Consider the following 17,524-nt stretch of genomic DNA (forward strand, 5'->3'; position numbering starts at 1 on the left):
AGAGAGAGAGAGAGACATTGATTTGTTATTTTACTTGTGATGCATACATTGGTTGCTTCTTGTATGTGCCCTGATAGGAGGTTGAACCTGCAACTTTGGCATGTTGGGAGGACACTAACCAAGAGAGCCACCTGGCCAGGGTGTGGTTCACTTTTATTGGTAGGAATATCAAGGTCCATTTGCTAAGCAGCAGAGTTTTGTGGAAACTTGTCTTCTGACTTGTTGGTTTAGACCTTGGCTACCTCCTATTTATTACCTTATCCTAGAAGCATAGATAATGGGTAGCTCACTTTCTTTTTGCGTGACTAAAATGAGTAGCTAAACTACCAGTTGATTTTATCTTAACTCTTATCTGGGGTTCCAGCCAAGATGGAGGCGTAGGTATATATATTTGGCCTCCTTGCACAACCCAAAGAAGGAAACAACCAATTTAAGAACAAAATAACCAGAACTGCCAGAAAATTGAACTGTATGGAAGTACAACAACCAAGGCGTTAAAGAAGAAACATTCATCCCGACTGGTAGGAGGGGCAGAGATCGGCAGACGGGGTGGAGAGGGTGCATGACAAGGCGGTGGCTGGTGGACTGGGTGTTCCCACATTCACCTGCAGATAAACTGGGAGGAACAGCTGGGGAATGAGACAGACCACACAACCCAGGGTTCCAGCATGGGCAAAATAAAGCCTCAGAACCTCTGGCTGTCAAAAAACCTGTGGGGGTTGGTGTGGCAGGAGAAACTGCCAATCTCTTGAAAGCAGTGCGAGAGCCAAGCAAGTGGCATTGTTCTCTCTCTGACTTCTCCCCCACCCAGAGGCCCACAATGCAGCAAGAGTGGGTTGCCCCACCCTGGTGAATACCTAAGGCTCTACCCCTTACAACATAACAGGTGCACTGAGACGAAGAAATATGGCCCTAATGAAGGAACAGATCAAAACTCCAAAAATAGAACTAAATGATGAGGACATAAACAACCTATTAGATATAGAGTTCAAAACACTGGTAATCAGGATGCTCACAGAAATGATTGAGTACAGCCACAAAATAAAGGAAGAAGTGCAGGGTATACAAAGTGAAATAAAGAAAAATATACAGGGAACTAACAGTGAAGAGAAGGAATCCAGGATTCAAATCAAGGATTTGGAACAAAAGGAAGAAATAAACATCCAGCTGGAACAGAATGAAGAAACAAGAATTTTAAAAAAAATGAGGGGATGCTTAGGAACCTCTGGGACAACTTTAAACGTTCCAACATATGAATCGTAGGGGTGCCAGAAGGAGAAGAGGAAGAGCAAGAAATTGAAAACTTATTCAAGTTCTTGAAGGAAAACTTCCCAGTCTGGCAGAGGAAATAGACATGCAAGTCCAGGAAGCTCAGAGAGTCCCAAACAAGATGGACCCAAAGAGGAACACACCAAGACACATCATAATTGCCAAAGATTAAAGATAAAGAGAGTATCTTAAAAGCAGCAAGAGAAAAGCAGAGATTACCTACAAAGGAGTTCCCATAAGACTGTCAGGTGATTTCTCGAAAGAGACCTTGCAGGCAAGAAGCGGGTGGCAAGAAGTATTCAAAGTCATGAAAGACAAGGACGTACATCCAAGATTACTCTATCCAGCAAAGCTATCATTTAGAATGGAAGGTCAGATAAAGTGCTTCCCAGATAAGGTAAAGTTAAGGGTGTTCATCATCACCAAGCCCTTATTATATGAAATGTTAAAGGGACTTATCTAAGAAAAAGATCAAAATGATGAAAAGTAAAATGACAACCAACTCAAAACTATCAACAGCTGAACCTCAAGAAGCAAAAACAAAAACCCTAATCTGTTTTCTTTAAATCAAGTGTTAAATAAGGCAACATGTAATGCTTAATAAAGACTACCATAGGTTTTTACTAGAGTTTGATCTTAGAAGGAAGCTTTGTCATATATTCTAATACCATATCAAGGGCTAGAATCTTATTAAATGTAGGTTAACATATGGGTCTTTTGAATGGCGGTCCCCAACCTTTTTGGCACCAGGGACTTGTTTCATGGAAGATAATTTTTCCAGGGACTGGGAGTGGAGAGTATGGTTTTGGCTGGTTCAGGTGCATTATATTTATTGTGCATTTCATTTCTATTATTGTTACATTGTAATATATAATGAAATAATTATACAACTCACCATAATGCAGAATTAGTGGGAGCCCTGAGCTTTGTTTTCCTGCAACTAGATGGTTCCATCTGGGTGATGGGAGACATTGACACCTGAAGTGTGTTGCTTATGTTCAGTCTCCTCCGTTACCTCGTTTTGGTTGCTGTCAATGCAGAAAACCCTGCTTCACAAAGATAGGATGTTGGATATGAGAGCAGGTATTTCAGTGTTTTTGTGGCAATCTCAGGATATTCCGCCTTGACTTTTCTTGCTCATCTAACATTTTTCCTATTAAAAGTATCACTATTGATGAGTGCATTAGGACTTCTCCTGCATATCTTGCAGTGGGAAACATGGGGATGCTTTGTGGCACCAGGGCAGAGTGCTGTCAGTCGGGAGCATGGTCCCTAGTCCCTCCTTAGTATTGTGGTTCTGCCATTAGGAGTTTTACTTTTCTTTGTAATACACAATGATTGATGCATGGTAGACACTTGTTTACTGTGGGATTGAATTAATCAGAATCTTGTAATGAGGATTTTTTCTTTATAAATTCTTAACAATTTGAACTTCACTTTTATTATAAAGAAACTATAAAAATTCTAAAGTTTTTAGTGCTGATTAGGTCTCTTTAAAATTTTTTGTTCATCTTTTTCAATGCTATTTTATTTTCTTTTTAGCTAAAAAGTAACCCTTTGCCTGAAACAATCTTTAAAAATAAGTGTAAATTTTTAAAAAATAGAATCACATTAATGTTTCTTGTATCCTTTGTTCTCTTAGCTTCACAATGAAGAGGATAATTCAGAATCACCCGCTGTAGAGCAACCATCAACTTCCAACCCGACACCACAGACCATGCGGACTGTTCCTGCAGCACTAGTACTCGAAACTGACTCTTCGCCCCCACCTTATAGTAGTATTACTGTGGAAGTACCTACAACTTCAGGTATTGTTGTTTTTATTATGAAACAACTAACAGTGTTTTTAATAGTGCAGGTTTTGTGTCCGTTTGTTTTTTACCAGTATGGTTTTGTGTAATAATCTTGTCTATTAATGAGCTTCTCTGGCTTTATGATTTTTGTAAGAAATCTTTTCCAAAGGGTAGTTTGTAAAATGTTTACTTTATTTATTACTTGTCTCATATTGTTCTTTTAAAAATTTAATTTAGGCCTGGCTGGGTTCTTCAGTTGCTTAGACAGTCATCCTGATATGCCAAGGTTGCAGATGCAATCCCCAGGCAAGGAACATGCAAGAATCAAGCACTGAATGCACAACTAAGGGGAACAGCAAATCGATATTTCTCTCTTTCTGTCCTTTTCTTTCTCTCTAAAATCAGTAAATAAAAATTTAAAAATAAACAAACAGTTAATTTAAAAGTATACCTATTTAAACTTTCTTATGCTTACTAGAATCTATTCGCAACAGAATAGCATATAACTTTTGAAAGAAATAAACACACATGTACATATATACACACATGCATATGTAAATAACACATATAACACATTTGTGTGTGTGTGTGTGTGTGTGTACTCACATAGTCATAACACAAGGTGCTATTGATGATGAGTGTGAGAATGTGGTATGTGTTCTCGGAGGTATAGGGTATGTACATGATATTATCTCATACACATGGTAATAATTCTTGGGCACAAGGCAGTGATTTCTGCCTGCTACTGTTCATCTTATCTTTTCAGGTCATTCCAAAGAACTACCCTCTTCTCTATTTCTTAGGCTACAATTCGCATTTTCCCTAGGAACTCTAATTCAATCATTATAGTGTTTTAAATATGACTTTATATACTATTATAAATAACCTCAATATTTCATATATTTATTATAAAATATTTTAAAAATCAGTTATTGAAAAACATTTTAATATAAAAACCTTTAATCACAGTGTATCATCTTTCGTATCTCTTACTCTATAATTCATGTCATCTACTTCTCAAACTCACACTAGCTTTCTCTGGTTATCATTTTCGCTTGTTCAGATTTTATCCAGACCACATGCAATGTGTAAAAGACCCAGTATTTTTTACACCAAATTTGCTTTTTCATGTAATTAGTGAAAGTCATCTCCATGAAGTTGTTCTCACTAATTAAATTAATAAAGGCTTATTCCTGTTTATATATAATGTTATTTGATCAATGTGCTTGTTCAGCACCCAGTTTGATGCACAGTTTTTATATTGATTTATATCAGTTTTATTTGTTTGGCTATACGATTTAACAGCTGGATTGGTGCTTTCTAAAATTTATCATGGGCTAAATTTTCTTCATTATTTTACAAGTTTCCAGAGTGTATAGTACAGTGAATTTGCTATTCTAGATTAAAAAAAATTATTAATACTTGATGTGTATGAATGATAGAAGATACTAAAAGTGAAGTGGCAGTCTCTTTGTTGTGACTACCATTGCTATGCTGTGTACCAAACTACCTCAAACTTACTAGAGTAAAATAGCAATCATTTATTATTATTAATTCTCATGGCTTTGGGGGTAGACTGGGCTCAATCATGCATTTGTCTCTCAGGGTCCCATGTGGTTGTCACCTGATGGCGCCCGGGTTTTGCAGGCATCTTGCAGGCTTTCTTACTCACGTGTTTGATGCTTGGCCCGGGCTCTGACTAGGGCCCCGGGGGAGGCTGTCACCCTCACCCGTAGGGGCCTCTTGCGGCCTGCGCGTCCTCGCTGGCTGCAGGCTGGGTTCCCAGAACAAGCCTTCTGAGAGAAAGCCAGATGCAAGCTATTTCACCTTTTATGACACTGCCTTAGAAGTCACACATTGTCACATTTGCCACGTTTGGCTTGTTAGAAATGAATCACTACATTTAGTCATTAAGATTATTAAGAGATGTCTCCACCTCTTTATGGGAAGAGCTTCAAAGAACAGGTAAATGTTTTCCTAATGCCTTTTCCACCACGACCAAAATTTTCCTGTGGCAGCCTTCCCTGTTTCAATAAAGGGCTTGAGCAGGTGGTACCTAGTCATAAAATTAGGGTTTTTTCCTCCTCCAATTTTGGTGTAATGAAATATGAAGAAGTGTCTCTTCAGGTCCTTTATCCATTTTTTAATTGGATTGTTTGGGGGTTTTTTGGTGTTGAGCTTTAGAAGTTCTTTATACATTTTGGATATTAACCCCTTATGAGATATATCAGTGAATATGTTCTCCCATTCATTCTGTTGTTTTTTAATTTTGTTGTTGGTTTCCTTTGCTATACAAAAACTTTTTAGTTTGATGTAGTCTAATTTGTTTTTTTTCTTTTGTTTCCCTTGCTTGAGGAGACATATCAAAAAATATTGCTATGAACAATGTTTGTTACTGCCTCTGTTTTCTTCTAGAATTTGTATAGTTTTGAGCCTAACATTTAAGTCTTTAATCCAAGAATTTAGAATTTATTCTTGTGTGTGATGTAAGACGGTGGCCTAGTTTTATTTTTCTGCACATATCTGTCCAGTTTTCCCAGCACCATTTATTGAATAAATGGTCATTAATACATTGTATGCACTTTCCTCCTCTGTCAAGTATTAATTGACTATAAGGGCGTGTGTTTATTTCTGGTCTGTTCTGTTCCGTTGATCTATGTGTCTGTTTTAATGCCAGTGCCATGCTGTTTTTATGCTGTGGCCTTGTAGTATAGTTTGATATTAGGTAGTGTGATCCCTTCAACTTTGTTCTTTCTCAGGATTGCTGTGGCTATTCAGGGTCTTTTGTGGTTCCATATGGATTTTTGGAAATTTGTCCTAGTTCTGTGAAATATGTCATTAGTATCTTGATAGGAGTTATATTGAATCTACAGATCGCTTTGGATAGTGTGGACATTTCAATAATGTTAATTCTTCCTATCCATGAGCATGGTATATGCTTTCATTTAATTGTATATTCTTCAGATTCTTTCTTCAGTGTCTTATAATTTTCCAATTATGGGTTTTTGACATTCTTGGTTAAATTTATTCCTATGTATTTTATTCTTTTTTTGAAGCAATTGTGAATGGGTTTGTTTTTATTCCCTTTTCTGATAGTTCATTGTTGGCATATACAAATGCAACTGATTTCTGGATATTGATTTTGTATCCTGCTGCTTTACTGAATTCATTTATCAATTCTGGTAGTTCTTGGTGGAATCTTTGGGGTTCTCTGCATACAATATCATGTCATCTGCAAATAATGACAGTTTTACTTGTTCCTTGCCATTCAGGTGCCTTTAATTTCTTCATGTCTGATTGCTGTGGTTAGGACTTGAATAACAGAGGTGAAAGTGGACAGCCCTGTCTTGTACCCATCTTAAGGAGAATACTGGGAGTTTTTGCCCCTTGAGTATGATATTGGCAGTGGGTTTGTCAAATATGGCCATTATTACATTTAGGTATGTTCCTTCTAGTCCCACTTTGCTGAGAGTTTTTATCATAAATTGGTGCTGGATCTTACCAAATAACTTTCTCTGTATCTATCGATATGATCGTGTGATTTTTTTTTTTCATCTTGCATTCTGTTTATGTGGTGTATCACATTTATCAACTTGTGGATATTGTACCAACCTTGCATTCCTGGAATAAAACCCACTTAATAATAGTTTATGATCTTTATCATGTATTGCTGTATTTGGTTTGATAATATTTTGTTGAGGATTTTAGCATCTGTGTTCATCAGGAATATTGGCCTATAATTTTCTTTCTTTGTAGTGCCTTTATCTGGTTTTGGGATTAGGATAATGCTGGCTTCTTAAAATGAGCGGGGGGTCTTCCTTCCTCTTCAACTTTTTGAAATTGTTTGAGAAGGAGAGGTGTTATTTTTTGAATATTTGGTAAAGTTAACCTGTGAAGCCATCTGGTCCAGGGCTTTTGTTTTTGGGAGCTTTTTGATTATTGTTTCATTTTCAGCACTTGTAATCCATCTATTCAGATTCTCTGATTATCCTGATTCAGTTTTGGAAGAATGTGTTTCTAGAAATTTATCTATTTTGTCCAGTTGTCTAATTTGTTGGCATATAGTTTGTAATATTTTCATATAGTCCTTGGTATTTCTTGGGTGTCAGTTGTTACTTCTTTTTCATTTCTGATTTATTTGGGTCCTCTTCTTTTCTTGATAAGTCTGGTTAAAGATTTGTCTATCTTGTTTATCTTTTCAAAGAACCAGCTCTTGGATTCATTGATCTTTTGTATTGTATTTTAAGACTCTATTTTATTTATTTCTGCTCTGATCTTATTATTTCCTTCCTTCTACTTACTTTAGGTTTTGTATGTTGTTCTTTTTCAAGTTTCTTTAAGTATAAAGTTAGATTAGTTGAGATTTTTCATGTCTGTTAAGATAGCCCTATATTTAATGCTATAAATTTCCTTCTTAGTCTGTTTTCTCAGTGTCCTACAGATTTTGGGTTGTTGTGTTCTCATTTTTGTTTGTTTCAGGGTATTTTTTGATTTTTTCCTTGATCTCATTGTTAACCCATTCATTGTTTAACATGTTTTTTAGTTTCCATAGCTTTGTGTGTTCTTTGTGTGGGTTTCTTCTTGTGATTAATTTCTGGTTTCATAGCATTATGGTCAAAGAAGATGCTTGGTATGATTTCAGTCTTCCTAAATTTATTCAGACATGTTTTTTGGCCTAACATGTGGTCTATCCTAGAAAACATTTCATGTATATTTGAAAAGAATGTATATTCTGCTGCTTTGGAACGAAATGCTCTGAAGATATCAATTAAACCATTTGATCTACTGTGCCATTTGAAGCTGCAGATGCAGTTTTGTGTGTTGGCCCTTCATGATGGTGTCTGAGCCTCTAACCCTCTTTCTCTGGTGGAACCCTGCTGCCTTTCATGGCAAGATGTTATGTGGGCACCTTTCCTGGTTCTGGTGCTCAGGCTGGGGAGACTGGTTTGGCATTTAGGCACCACACTTCTCAGGGGGAACCCCTCCGGCTGCGGAAATATCCCTCGGTAACTTTAGCTGCCACCCGTGGGAGCCCTGCCGGCCCTCATGTGCCTCTGCCCTTCCTACCAGTCTCAATTTGATGACGTGGTTTCCTCCTGTAAGTTCTTGGTTAACCATATGGCTTATTTCCAGCAAGGCTTAAGTTGGTTATTCAGGATGATTTTTTTTTTTTGTAATTTACTTGTAATTCTGGTTTTGGTCTTGGGAAGAGGTTAATGTAGCTTCCACCTAGTCCACCACCATCTTGGATCCTCTCGTTGTTTTATTTTAAGCATGGGGTGTGCCAGGTTTCTGTGGAGATTATACTCTTCGACAGGTCACTTTATGACTTGTTTCATACATCTCAGAGCAATGCCAGCAATAGGTGACATTTGTATAATGTTTCATAGTTTATAGAGTCCTCCAGAATAGCATTCTATTTCATTCCATTTTAGAAAGTAATAGCCTTGCTGAGTTAGTCTTATTGACCAGAAAGTGGAACTTCATGGTGTTTAATTGATTTGCTTGAGATGACATAAATCTAGGAAGAGGGGATGGGGCTTGAGCCCCCCAGACTTTAAATCCTCTGGTTGAAAACTAGTGTCTTAAAAGATAGAAAAAAATAAGTAAAATTAACAAGTGAAAATTAAAGCGGTTGCAATTTAATGTTTCTTCCCACCTTTCATTTATTACTGGTGGGAATATTTTTTCCTATCCCTGATGTTAAAACTTTTCAAAAATTTACATACCTGTTGCTAATGTAAAGCTCTAATCTCTTTGGATAATGTGTCTTTGTTCCAGTTTTAAAAATCATTTTACTATTACTGCCTTAAAATTCATAACTATTATTTTCACTTAAATTTTGCTTCTACTGTAGGCTTTGGAACTAAAGAAATCTATCTACTTGACTATTTATTTTACTTGATTATTTACTTGACTGTTTTTACCTCCTAATAATTAGTGTTCTCTAAGAATTTATGATTCTTGCACCTTTTGGTAGATAACATTCAATATCATATTGTTACTTTGCTTTTTCTCTACCTCTTTTAAATAGCATTAAAAGAACTTATTTTAAAACCTATATACATAAAACACATAGGAAAAATTTTGCTAAAGAAAAATATGTTTTCGTATTGTAAATGCAAGAAATAATGATAGAGAATATTATGAACCAAGGTAGAAAGTGTAAATACTGTAGTTATAATAGAGGAAAGCACAGAAGTGATATCAAACATTGTGGTATGTACTATTTTTAGAATGTGCCTGTTTTTTCATGTCAGTAATTCTGGCCTAAGTCTAATCAGCTGATTGACCTATATCATTTTACTTACGTTACTTATGTTGGCAATAAGTGATAACTGTTTTTTTAAAAAAATAGTCTCTACTTACTATTGTCATATATTTCTGGAGATCGTATTTTAAAAATAGTTTAAAAATCAGAAGAATTATTCATGATAAGAAAATCTAAAGAACGAGGTTAATATGGGAAAAAATGGGAGGAGAAAGGGACAGGAGTAAAAAAGAACTAAACATCATCCACCTTTTAGCAAAGAGAAATACTGAGTTTGCTTATGAGATTAGGGCAGTTGCTAAAACTGACATGTGTAGAAAAATTAACCTCTTAAGCGAGCAAAGTATTCACAGTCAGGTAATCCCAGGGGTCTGCCACTGATTGGCTGTGATACAGGCAGATCACGCACCTGTTTGATCCTCTGAGCCACCAACATTAATGTACACAGAAGTGGCAAGTTAAATGGTTCGTACTATATATGTTTAGTATTATATCTGATATTTCTACTTTTTTGTCTTGAGATTTTGGGCGAGTATGTTAAATTCTTGGAGGATAGCACTGTTGCTTATCTTACCTTGCGCTCCTTTCCAAAATCTTATTCTTAAGGGGCTTGTTTTATGTACGAGCCTTTAGATGATATTTATCAGTCCTTTTTTCTTTATAATAAATATAGGATTAAAATAACATATATGATTGTAGTAGTAATTTCTGTGTTATATTGCATATAACTTAGTACTGCAGTAGCAGTAGTAGTCTTTAGTGTCCTGTTGTAAATTATTAAATTATGCTTTCGGCTATAAAAATTATATCAAGTAGTTCCTTTTAATGGTTATCCTTTTTTAATTCGTTTTCTTCAGATACAGAAGTTTACAGTGAATTTTATCCTGTGCCACCTCCCTACAGTGTTGCTACCTCTCTTCCTACCTATGATGAAGCTGAGAAAGCAAAAGCTGCTGCAATGGCAGCTGCAGCAGCAGAAACATCTCAAAGAGTAAGAAAATTCTATTTCCTTTTGAGGTTATTCAGATTTAAAAAAAAACAGCAGGTCTGGTTAGCACTTGAGTATAGTCATACCTTGGGGATATTGCAGGCTTGGTGCCAGGCTGTTGCAGTAAAGTGAGTATTGCAGCAGAGCGAGTTGTAATGTTTTTGTTGGTGAAAGGTCTTGCCTTTAATATGTTTAAAAAAAAAGCAGGGGTTGGGGGGAGACAGTGCAGTAAAGCAAAGTACAATGAAAGTGGTGTTAAGTCTGTATATTCAGTTGTAAATGAATCTCTCAGCTGGGTGAGCTGAAGCCTCTTTCCTGAATCTATTCTCACAGGAAAGTAAGTGGCCAGGCTTGGATACATTAATTTTTCTACTTTTTTCTATTTCTCATGTATAGGGTTGTATGTATATTAGGGGATAATTACATAGATTTATGAAAATGGACTCATTTTTAATATTTCTATGGAAAATAATTGAATTACAAATAATTCACTTTATAAAACTTCAAGGTATGGCTTATGTTTGTTTATCAGTTTCATTTTACAACCTTGTAGTGGGTAGAATTTGTTTTTTTGGAACTTGTTTTAAGTTGTGTGTAACTTGTCTTTTGACATAAAAACTAGCATTTGATAAATTGTGAGCAACTCTAGGGACAAGGCCATTTTTAGCACATAGCTATTATCTGGGGCATATTTGGTGTTTAATAAAGGACAGTCAGTTAATGAATGCTTCTTTATATTAGCCAATGTGGGAAATGAAGAAGAAAATACCAGAGGTGTTCCATTACAGCTCTTCATTTTAAAATATCTTGGCGTGTTTACCAATATTAGAATTTTTATTTTTATTTATTTTTTATTGTATTTTTTCCACTATCCAGTTGTAGGTTTTTAAATCAGTGTTTAACATAGTTGAAATTATTGCACAGGCAATATGTATAAACATTAATATCTTAGTATATTTTTGCACACAAAGGGCATTGTGCTATACAAATGATTTTCATTTAATACATTTGGGAGATCATCATGAGAATATTAAGAACTCTTGTTCTTTTTTACTTAAAAAGTTTTACATTACTTTTCAAATTTCATCAGATACTCAGTAACTTTATTTTATTGGTCTGTCAAGAATTGTGAATGATTTGAGACTACCATAGTTTCAAACTACCTGATTAGCTTGTCAGTTTTGTGAATGTTGGGTCAGACACTAGAACTTTATTATGCACATCAGTAGCCACAGTCAGAGTATTAGCATTTTCTAACACCAGCTTCCTGAGCCTTAATTCCCACAGAGTTACACAAAGACTGCCATGTGATGCCTCCACACATAGCATGGGACCCTGAGTTTGGGGAGCCCAGTATTTTCTAATGGTGAATAAGCCATACCCACACCGTTGCTCTGGAGAGAGGCACCGTCCCTCTCTCAGAGCAGTCTGCTATGTGAGCGTCCTGGGAAAGATAGTACAGAAGAAAGGCAACCAGTGCCTCTACCTGGAACGCGTGCAGAAACATAAAGAGACTCATGGAAAATTATCTGACAATAGTCCACTGTGATGAGAATTTATGTTTTGTCTAACCTTTTGCTTTTATTTATGTTGCTGCAGTGAATTATCTTTAATACATTTCTCGTAAGTGGGAGTAAATGTATACCAGGTCTGTCTGGGGAAAGTCCGTCCAGCCTTTGTCAGTAAAACGAGAATAGTTTGCATCAATGTAACCTGGCAGCCAAGGAGAATGGACTGGAATGCGCATGCGTGAACAGTGACGCCTTAACTGTGCTAGTCAGTGGGGGCAGTAGACACCATTGAGTGAGCATTTGTACTGTGTGGCTGTCCCATTCAAAATGAGCGGGCAGAGCAACGAATCTGCATCACATTTTTCATTAAGCTTGAACATTCCTCTGTGGAAACTATTTGGATGAGTCAGAAGGCTTTTGTGGACGATGCAGTAAATGAGTGCAGAGATGCAATACATGAAAATGGCCACAGTTGTGGGTAACTGGTGATTGGCAGCTTCATCATGACAAGGCACCTGCTCCTGCGTCACATCTCATGCAGAGTTTTTGGGCAAAACATCAACTCACCCAGGTGACTCGGCCCCCACAAAAGCCCAGATTTGGTGCCCTGCAACTTCTGGATTTCCCAAAACTAAAATCACCTTTGAAAGGAAGAGATTTCTGATCCTTGATGAGATTTGGGAAAATAGGACAGGGCAGCTGACGGCGGTTCCAGCAAAGGATTATGCAGAGCAATTTGAACAGTGGAAGAGGTGTTGGGAGAACTGTGTGAGGTGCCAAGGTGCCTGCTTTGAAGGGGACCAGGCGCCATTGTCCTGTGTACAATGTTTCTTGTTTCTTGTATCTCCTTCAATAAATGTCTGTTTTTCATAGTACATGGATGGATACTTCTAGTACAGATACTTCCGCATATATCTGTACAGTGTGTTTGGAGAGCTGGAATTGCTGGGTCAAAAAGGGTGTGTGTTCATTTTTGTGTTTGATAAATTTTGCCGCCATTGATTATGAAAGTTCCTGTTTTGCACTTGACACTAATGTAACAATGTCACATCTATTTTTCTTGATACCATTTTCATTAACTCAAAGTTACTTATCTTTTTTGTATTTACCTTTGAAGTTACTCTTTTCAAGGGCACCCATTAAAAATGAACACTTCCTACACATTATCTTATTTTGACTGTACAACAATTAGATTTTATTTAAATTCTTATCTTTATATTTAAGGCAATAAAGTTGTTATTTAGTGAGCTGTTCTAATGTCATGTTTTACAGATTCAGGAGGAAGAGTGTCCACCAAGAGATGACTTTAGTGATGCAGACCAGCTCAGAGTGGGCAATGATGGGATTTTCATGCTGGCATTTTTCAGTAAGAGATCTTTCCTTTGCAAACTACATATATATTATTATTTTTTGCATATGTTGGCAATGAGTATAATAACAGTGAAGAAGGGCAAATACTGTTACCATGTATCTGCATTGTTTAAAAATGTAAATTGTTCCTGATACTAGCTAAGTGTGATCATGGTACAATACAAACCCTAGAATTTATTAAATACTTATCAGATAATTGTGTATTGTAGTCATCATGCTTGGTGTTGATTGCGTGGAGATATATAAGCATGTTTATGTTAAATATGGTTTTGTATGAGAAATGCTACATGTTTATATATTGTAGGAGCATGTAGAAGGAAACTATAAATTCTGCTTTTGAGGCAGAGGACTTCCATTTGAGTGTCTTTAAACCAGAAGAGAGGTTGGAAAAGGAAATACTCTGGGCAGCTAGAACTATGTGATTTGAGACACCAAGTATGAAAGTGTAGGTCTTATTTGGAGGGAATGGTGAGTATTTAGAAGCCCAGAAACCTGAGTTACATTTTGTAACATCTTGCAAAATTTTTAATTTAATGTCTGACTTGTAAAGTAGACTTAAGATACTTGAGGGAAGACTGTGTTGCAGTCTTTATTATTCCAGTTCCTAATTGGCACATTGTAAACTCAGGAAGATTGTGAAACTCAACAAACTGTTTAAATTGCTAAAATTTGTTTTGGAAACCTAATATTCATGTAGGTAAATTTATTAGTTTATGATATGGTTAATTTCTGCCCTTTATTTAAAGGACCAAGTTTTCATACCTTCTTTAATAGAATGCTAATTTAATTCATTTTTACTTATGATTTATTTTGATAATAAAACTGAGGAATAGTTTAACTTACTTAAAGAACCACACACAATTTTAAAAGTGAAAAATGCATACTTTTCGAATTGAGTTAACTTTTGAGTCTGGAAACTCACCGACCTCTTCTTCCATTTTGAAATGGTTTCTTGCTTCCTTTCTTTTATCTTCTGAAGAATAGATATAGATAGCCATTCAGAAGTGGGTGGGTGAATGGGCTGGCAATTAGATTTTTCTCTTCAAATTTATTAAGTTATACTTAGGTTGGTGCCAACTCATGTAATGCAATATTTAAATCTCATGGTTTTAGTTACAGTGTCTAGTTAAATACGATGTTAGATACTGTGTAAAGGAAATGAATGAATGCTTTAGCTCCAAGTAACTATTGTTTTTTTACTGTTAGTCTACTGAACCTTGCTCTTTTCCTTAGTTTTAGTTCAGCTGATAGCCCTTTATATTGATAGCACACTTCCCATGTATTTTGATTACAGGAGTCGCGTAAATACTGATTCCTTAATTAGAAAAGAAAGAATTTAAATTTATTGTACTGTGTGTAGTATAAAGACCTGTTTCTTAGGAATAAAAACATGTTATTTGACACCATCTAATTATTTGACTCAGCTTAGTTATTGTTTCTCCCTTTTTGTAGTTCACTGAACCCTACTGTCTTCTTTTTAGTTTTATATTTTTAGATTTGAAAACAGTTCACTAATGCACAGTGTTGTAAATGCATGATAAACTAGACACTTGATTAACTTTATTTTTGGCCAGTGGTGGCATATTAATTAATGTAAAGTTTATAGCTAATATATTTAATGTAAATTATCTGACATACTAAATTTTGACTGAATTATGCATTTACAATTTATACTTTTACACTATTTCATAGTCTATAAATATTATACAGATATTATAAGAGTAAAATTATAAATTAGTTATTATCTTTATTTCCTTACATTTTTTTTCCTGGTGGGCTGTATAGGTCAGAGCTTGAGTGCTTGCTTAAAGAGCATAGATTTATTTGTGTTCACTGCCATCTAGTGGCTGTTCTGCAAATTGCAGCTTGCTATATTTTTCATGCTCCTTAAGCTATCTAGCAGCTGTTATCTCAATTAAGTTCAGTTGTCTATTTGTAAGGTTAAGAAATGGATTTTCTTTAATGTGATTTATAACTTAAGCGCTTCTGGTTATATAAATTGAACAGATAAAAGTGCAGTGAATATCAATTACAACATTTTAGTTAAAACCTTTTGTTGATTTAATTCTTGCTTTCTCTGTTTTCATTGTCTACATTTCTGTCTCTTGCCACATGTAACCCTAAAATAAGTTTATACCTAAATATGGTAAAATAATTGCATGTTCATGCTCAGAAAATATAAAGAAATGTATGTATCCCCTGATGTTTTAGCTTCTCATAATCCCTTGAAGTGTCACTCACTGCAAAATGCCTGTTACATATCTAACCTGCCCATCTCTGATCTTGTATTTATCAGATGTTCTCTCAAGAGAAGGGAATTCAGGTTTTTATCAGTTAAGGATTAGAAATTAAGATTTTGTTCACAGGATAATTGACTGTCTGTGAAAATGACCCTCAACTCTAGTGCTTAAAAATGTAGTGGGCTTTATCTAGAAGTTTTTTTCTTCTAAGGTTGAGCCATTTGTGTCATGTGTGAATCTGCACATTAGTAATATGTAACAACTGATCACCTGCATTATTTCCATTTTAAACTAGAAGGTCTTGTGATTAAAGAGAAATTAAGTTAATTGTACCTTTAAAAAGAATTAGAAGAGTGTTTTGAAGTGTGAGTTCTGACTTGTAAGCAGTTAGCAGACTGTCTGTCAAAGTGGCCGTACCATTTTGAATTCCTACCAGAAGTGAATGAGAGTTTCTGTTGCTCTGATCCTCATCAGCATTTACTTTTGATATTTAAAAAAAAAAATTCCAACCCATGGGCAAAGCCAAAGTGGGGAAGGATGGAGGTGGGAGGTGGGGTGGGTGGGGCAGGGGAAAGTGGTGGTGGGAAAATGGAGACAAATGTATTAGAACAATAAAAAATAAAAATAAATAAAAGGGGTCCAGCATCCATATTTATACCAGGTATTGTCTTGTAATTAAACCATGTCTACATATACAGGTATAGTTCTTAAAAATACATTTTTGGTACTTAGACTAATAAAATGCAAATCTACTTAAAAAGAGTCTTTATCTTCAGAGCTTTTATATATGTACCATATACCAGTATAACTACATGAAGGAATTGTGATTTATTTTTTCCATGAAGTGGTACCTCTAATTGGAGAGGATTGGGAAATGCTGAGTAAACTATCTTAACATTTCAAAAAAGAATGGACTCAGAAAACTGAGTCAGTACTTTATTCATGAGAGATATGATTAACTTGGTTACCATTGAAAAAATTAGTTGATGATCTCACTAATTAAAAGCAATGTTTTTTATGTCATGGAAAAAAGACATTCATATAGGTGTGTGGTGGTATGTCGTTGTTTTAATTTGCATTTCCCTAACAATTAATGATGTTGAGCATCTTCAGTAAATTCTGAGCACCTGCCATGGACAAGTCATAAAAGTTACAGTTATTAAAAGGGTTGTCTTAGCACCACACATTACTGAAAAACAGTGTATTAATGATTTGTTCTGTGCATGCAGAGCTGTGTTTTTGTATAGTTTTTAGGTGGCATTACATGTTATAAGTGAATCCAGAAAGACAACGTTTAAGAATTGTTAACTATATCTTTAAAAACTCATGATATTTATTGAATTTGTTTTATTTACAAAATAATTTTTTATTTAATTCTCTGTAATTTAGTGGAAATGCACGAAAACTAACCCATTGTTAGCATCATGCCTTTCTTAATGGCTAATAGTTTAAACAAAGAGCTTAAAATAAGACAAATTTATAATCCCTATGTAGTTCAGAATTAAATATAGTGAAATCGATCATTCTCTGAGGTCTTACTGTGTTAGAAACCTGGTACATTAAAATGTAATGAGAATTTTTCTGTGATCAAAAAAATTAGTAAGTTCCCAGTGTTTGTATTATATACATATTTAACAAATCTTCATTTATTTTCAAAATAAATATCAAGTTTTTAAAAGTTTAACATTATTTTAAAATACTTTATGACTTAGGAAAAAGTTGTAAAAATAGTAGTTTCCATATAACTTTATCCAGCTTTTCCAAGTCTTAACATTTTATATAACTTCAGTCCAGTAATCAACACTTGGAAATTAATATTCATGAAATACTAGCTGGTTTATAGATCCTATTCAAATTTTGCCAGCTGTCTCACTAATTCCCTTCTCGGTGTGTCGTATCAGGAGGAATGCTGAGAGCTTGTCTTCGCAGTAAAGTTACTCTTTTCCCCCTATTTTTTATTTTTTGTCTTCACCTGAGGACATGCTTATTGATTTCAGAGAGAGAGGAAGGGAGGGAAAGAGAGAGAGAGAGAGACACCAGTGTGAGAGAGGAACATCAATTGGTTGCCTCTCATATGCTCC

General features: G+C 35.3%; 1 protein-coding gene across 1 annotated transcript in view; it reads left to right on the top strand.

Annotated features, from left to right (window-relative positions):
• Window positions 1-17,524, top strand: part of NDFIP2 (Nedd4 family interacting protein 2) — a 61,502-nt gene that overhangs the window by 25,437 nt on the left and 18,541 nt on the right. The window contains exons 2-4 of the mRNA XM_054586466.1: window positions 2,912-3,077; window positions 10,191-10,324; window positions 13,105-13,198. Of these exons, the coding sequence (XP_054442441.1) occupies window positions 2,912-3,077; window positions 10,191-10,324; window positions 13,105-13,198 (394 nt within the window). The remainder of the gene's footprint in view (window positions 1-2,911; window positions 3,078-10,190; window positions 10,325-13,104; window positions 13,199-17,524) is intronic.

This window comes from Pteronotus mesoamericanus, unplaced genomic scaffold, assembly GCF_021234165.1.
Source record: "Pteronotus mesoamericanus isolate MK-2021 breed Mesoamerican mustached bat unplaced genomic scaffold, CSHL_Meso_final contig_94, whole genome shotgun sequence".
NCBI classification, from domain to species: Eukaryota; Metazoa; Chordata; class Mammalia; order Chiroptera; family Mormoopidae; genus Pteronotus; species Pteronotus mesoamericanus.